Source organism: Terrapene carolina, unplaced genomic scaffold, assembly GCF_002925995.2.
Source record: "Terrapene carolina triunguis isolate 2854851 unplaced genomic scaffold, T_m_triunguis-2.0 Scaffold115, whole genome shotgun sequence".
Taxonomy (NCBI): Eukaryota; Metazoa; Chordata; order Testudines; family Emydidae; genus Terrapene; species Terrapene triunguis.
The window spans coordinates 208,957-211,229 of NW_020664466.1; the positions used below are offsets into that span (position 1 = coordinate 208,957).

Below are 2,273 nucleotides of genomic sequence, written 5' to 3' on the forward strand. Positions count from 1 at the left end.
TGTAATAGAAGCAATTCCCCACATCTAACACCAGCAGGTTTTGAACCCAGGACTGTCTAATCCACTACACAGCCCTCTGCCACTTGAACTAGAAGAGGAAGTTAGCACCTTACTGGTAGCTGTTAAACTCTAGTACTTTGAAGTCTCACCATGCTATACGCTAGCAGAAAACCTGAGCAGTCAGCTATTGACACCTTTCTGCTTCTTTATTATACATTCAACATCATGGTGTTTGGGTTACTTGGGAGCTGAGTGGTTCTTTCCCCCCAGTAGTCTTCTGAGAACTGCCTTCACCTCCTTGTTTTTTAGGCTGTAGATGAGGGGATTTAACATGGGCGTTAAGATGCTGTACTGGATGGACACCAGGCCATCCAGCACCACCGAGGAGGCCGAATTGAGTCTGAAATACCTAAACAAGCCTGTCCCATAGAATAAACCCACCACAATGAGGTGGGAGATGCAGGTGGAGAAGGCTTTATGCCTGCCCTCCTCAGAGCGTATCCTCAGGATGGTGGTGAGGATATGAATGTAGGAACCCAGGGTAAGGGAGAATGAGACCAGACCTATCGTCAGAGCAGAGGTGGGAAACACCATATCACTAGTGAAGGTCTCAGAGCAGGACAGAGCCACCAAGGAGGGGAGCTCACAACTGAAATGGTTGATTGTGTTAGGCCCACACAAATGTAAGGCCGACAGAGGGAGCGTGTTGATGAGGGCATACATAGATCCAATCAGCCATGCACCGGCCACCAGCTGACTGCAGCTCATTGTCCTCATATATTGCAACGGGTTGCAAATGGAAGCGTATCGGTCATAAGCCATCGCTGAGAGAATGAAAACCTCACTACACCCCGACAGGAGGAGGAAGAACATCTGGGCAAAGCAGCTGCTGACAGAAATTGTTTTCCGCTCTGATAGGAGGGTCTCCAGCATCTTAGACACCGCAACTGAGCAGAAGCAGATATCTGAGAAGGATAAATCGGAGAGGAGGAAATACATGGGGGTGCCCAGGTGGGGATCAGCCCTTCTCACCAACATGATGGACACATTGCCCCCTAGCATGGTCAGATAAATAAATAGTAACACCAGGAAGAGGAAAGTCTGGAGCTGCGGATCACTGGGAAGTCCCAGGAAAATAAACTTGGTCACCGTTGTCTGGTTTGCCATGGACATTTATTCAGCCAAAACTGTGTCCTGTAAGAACAGAAAGAAATAATAGAATCATAGAACTGGAAGGGACCTCATCTAGTCCAGTCCCCTGCACTCATGGCAGGACTAAGTTTTATCTAGACCACCCCTGACAGGTGTTTGTCTAACCTGCTCTTAAAAATCTTCAATGATGGAGATTCCACAACCTCCCTAGGCAATTTCTTCCACTGCTTAACCACTCTGACAGTTAGGAAGTTTTTCCTAATGTCCAACCTGAACCTCCCTTGCTGCAATTTAAGCCCATTGCTTCTTGTCCTATCCTCAGAGGTTAAGAAGAACAATTCTTCTCCCTCCTCCTTGTACCAACCTTTTATGTACTTGAAAACTGTTATCATGTTCCCTCTACGTCTTCTCTTTTCCAGACTAAACAAACCTGATTTTTTCAATCTTCCCTCTTAAGTCATGTTTTCTAGACCTTTAATCATTTTTGTTGCTCTTCTCTGGCCTTTCTCCAATTTGTCCACATCTTTCCTGAAATGTGGCATCCAGAACTGGACACAATACTCCAGTTGAGACCTAATCAGAACGGAATAGAGCGGGAGAATTACTTCACATGTCTTGCTTACAACACTCCTGCTAATACATCCCAGAATGATGTTTGCTTTTTTTGCAACAGTGTTACACTGTAGACTCATATTTAGCTTGTGAATCATTGGGAAGCACTTTTTCATACCAACACCCTCTTCTCCACTCTTCTACCTCCCCAAGCCTGCAGCATTTCCCTGAGGCAATATTGCCAAAGGGATTTAGACACCTAAAGATGCAGATAGGTACCTAGGGCCATATTTTGAAAGCTCCTACAGAAGTTCAGTGGGAATTAGGCAACTAGACACATTTGAAAATCCCATTAAGTGGCTGGACACCTCTAAAAACGTGACCCCCAGCTCCCATTGAAATCAGCGGCTCCTGTCTTGCAGGGTGGGGCCCAGCTGTGTGCGTTGCTACCTGACGCTCAGGGTCACAGCACTGCTCACTAAACGTTTGGCCTGCCCACTGCTCCGCCATGAAGATGGAGGGGCAGCTGGGTCAAACCAGAGAGGTTCTATGAAAAAATGATAAAAGGA

At 46.5% G+C, this 2,273-nt stretch overlaps 1 protein-coding gene across 1 annotated transcript; it reads right to left on the bottom strand.

Moving 5' to 3' along the window:
- Positions 1-237: 237 nt before the first annotated feature.
- On the bottom strand, positions 238-1,062 carry LOC113406660 (olfactory receptor 5A1-like). Its single transcript, XM_026652464.1, has one exon. The coding sequence runs from the start codon at positions 1,060-1,062 to the stop codon at positions 238-240; it is 825 nt and encodes a 274-aa protein (XP_026508249.1).
- Between the last annotated feature and the right edge of the window lie 1,211 nt (positions 1,063-2,273).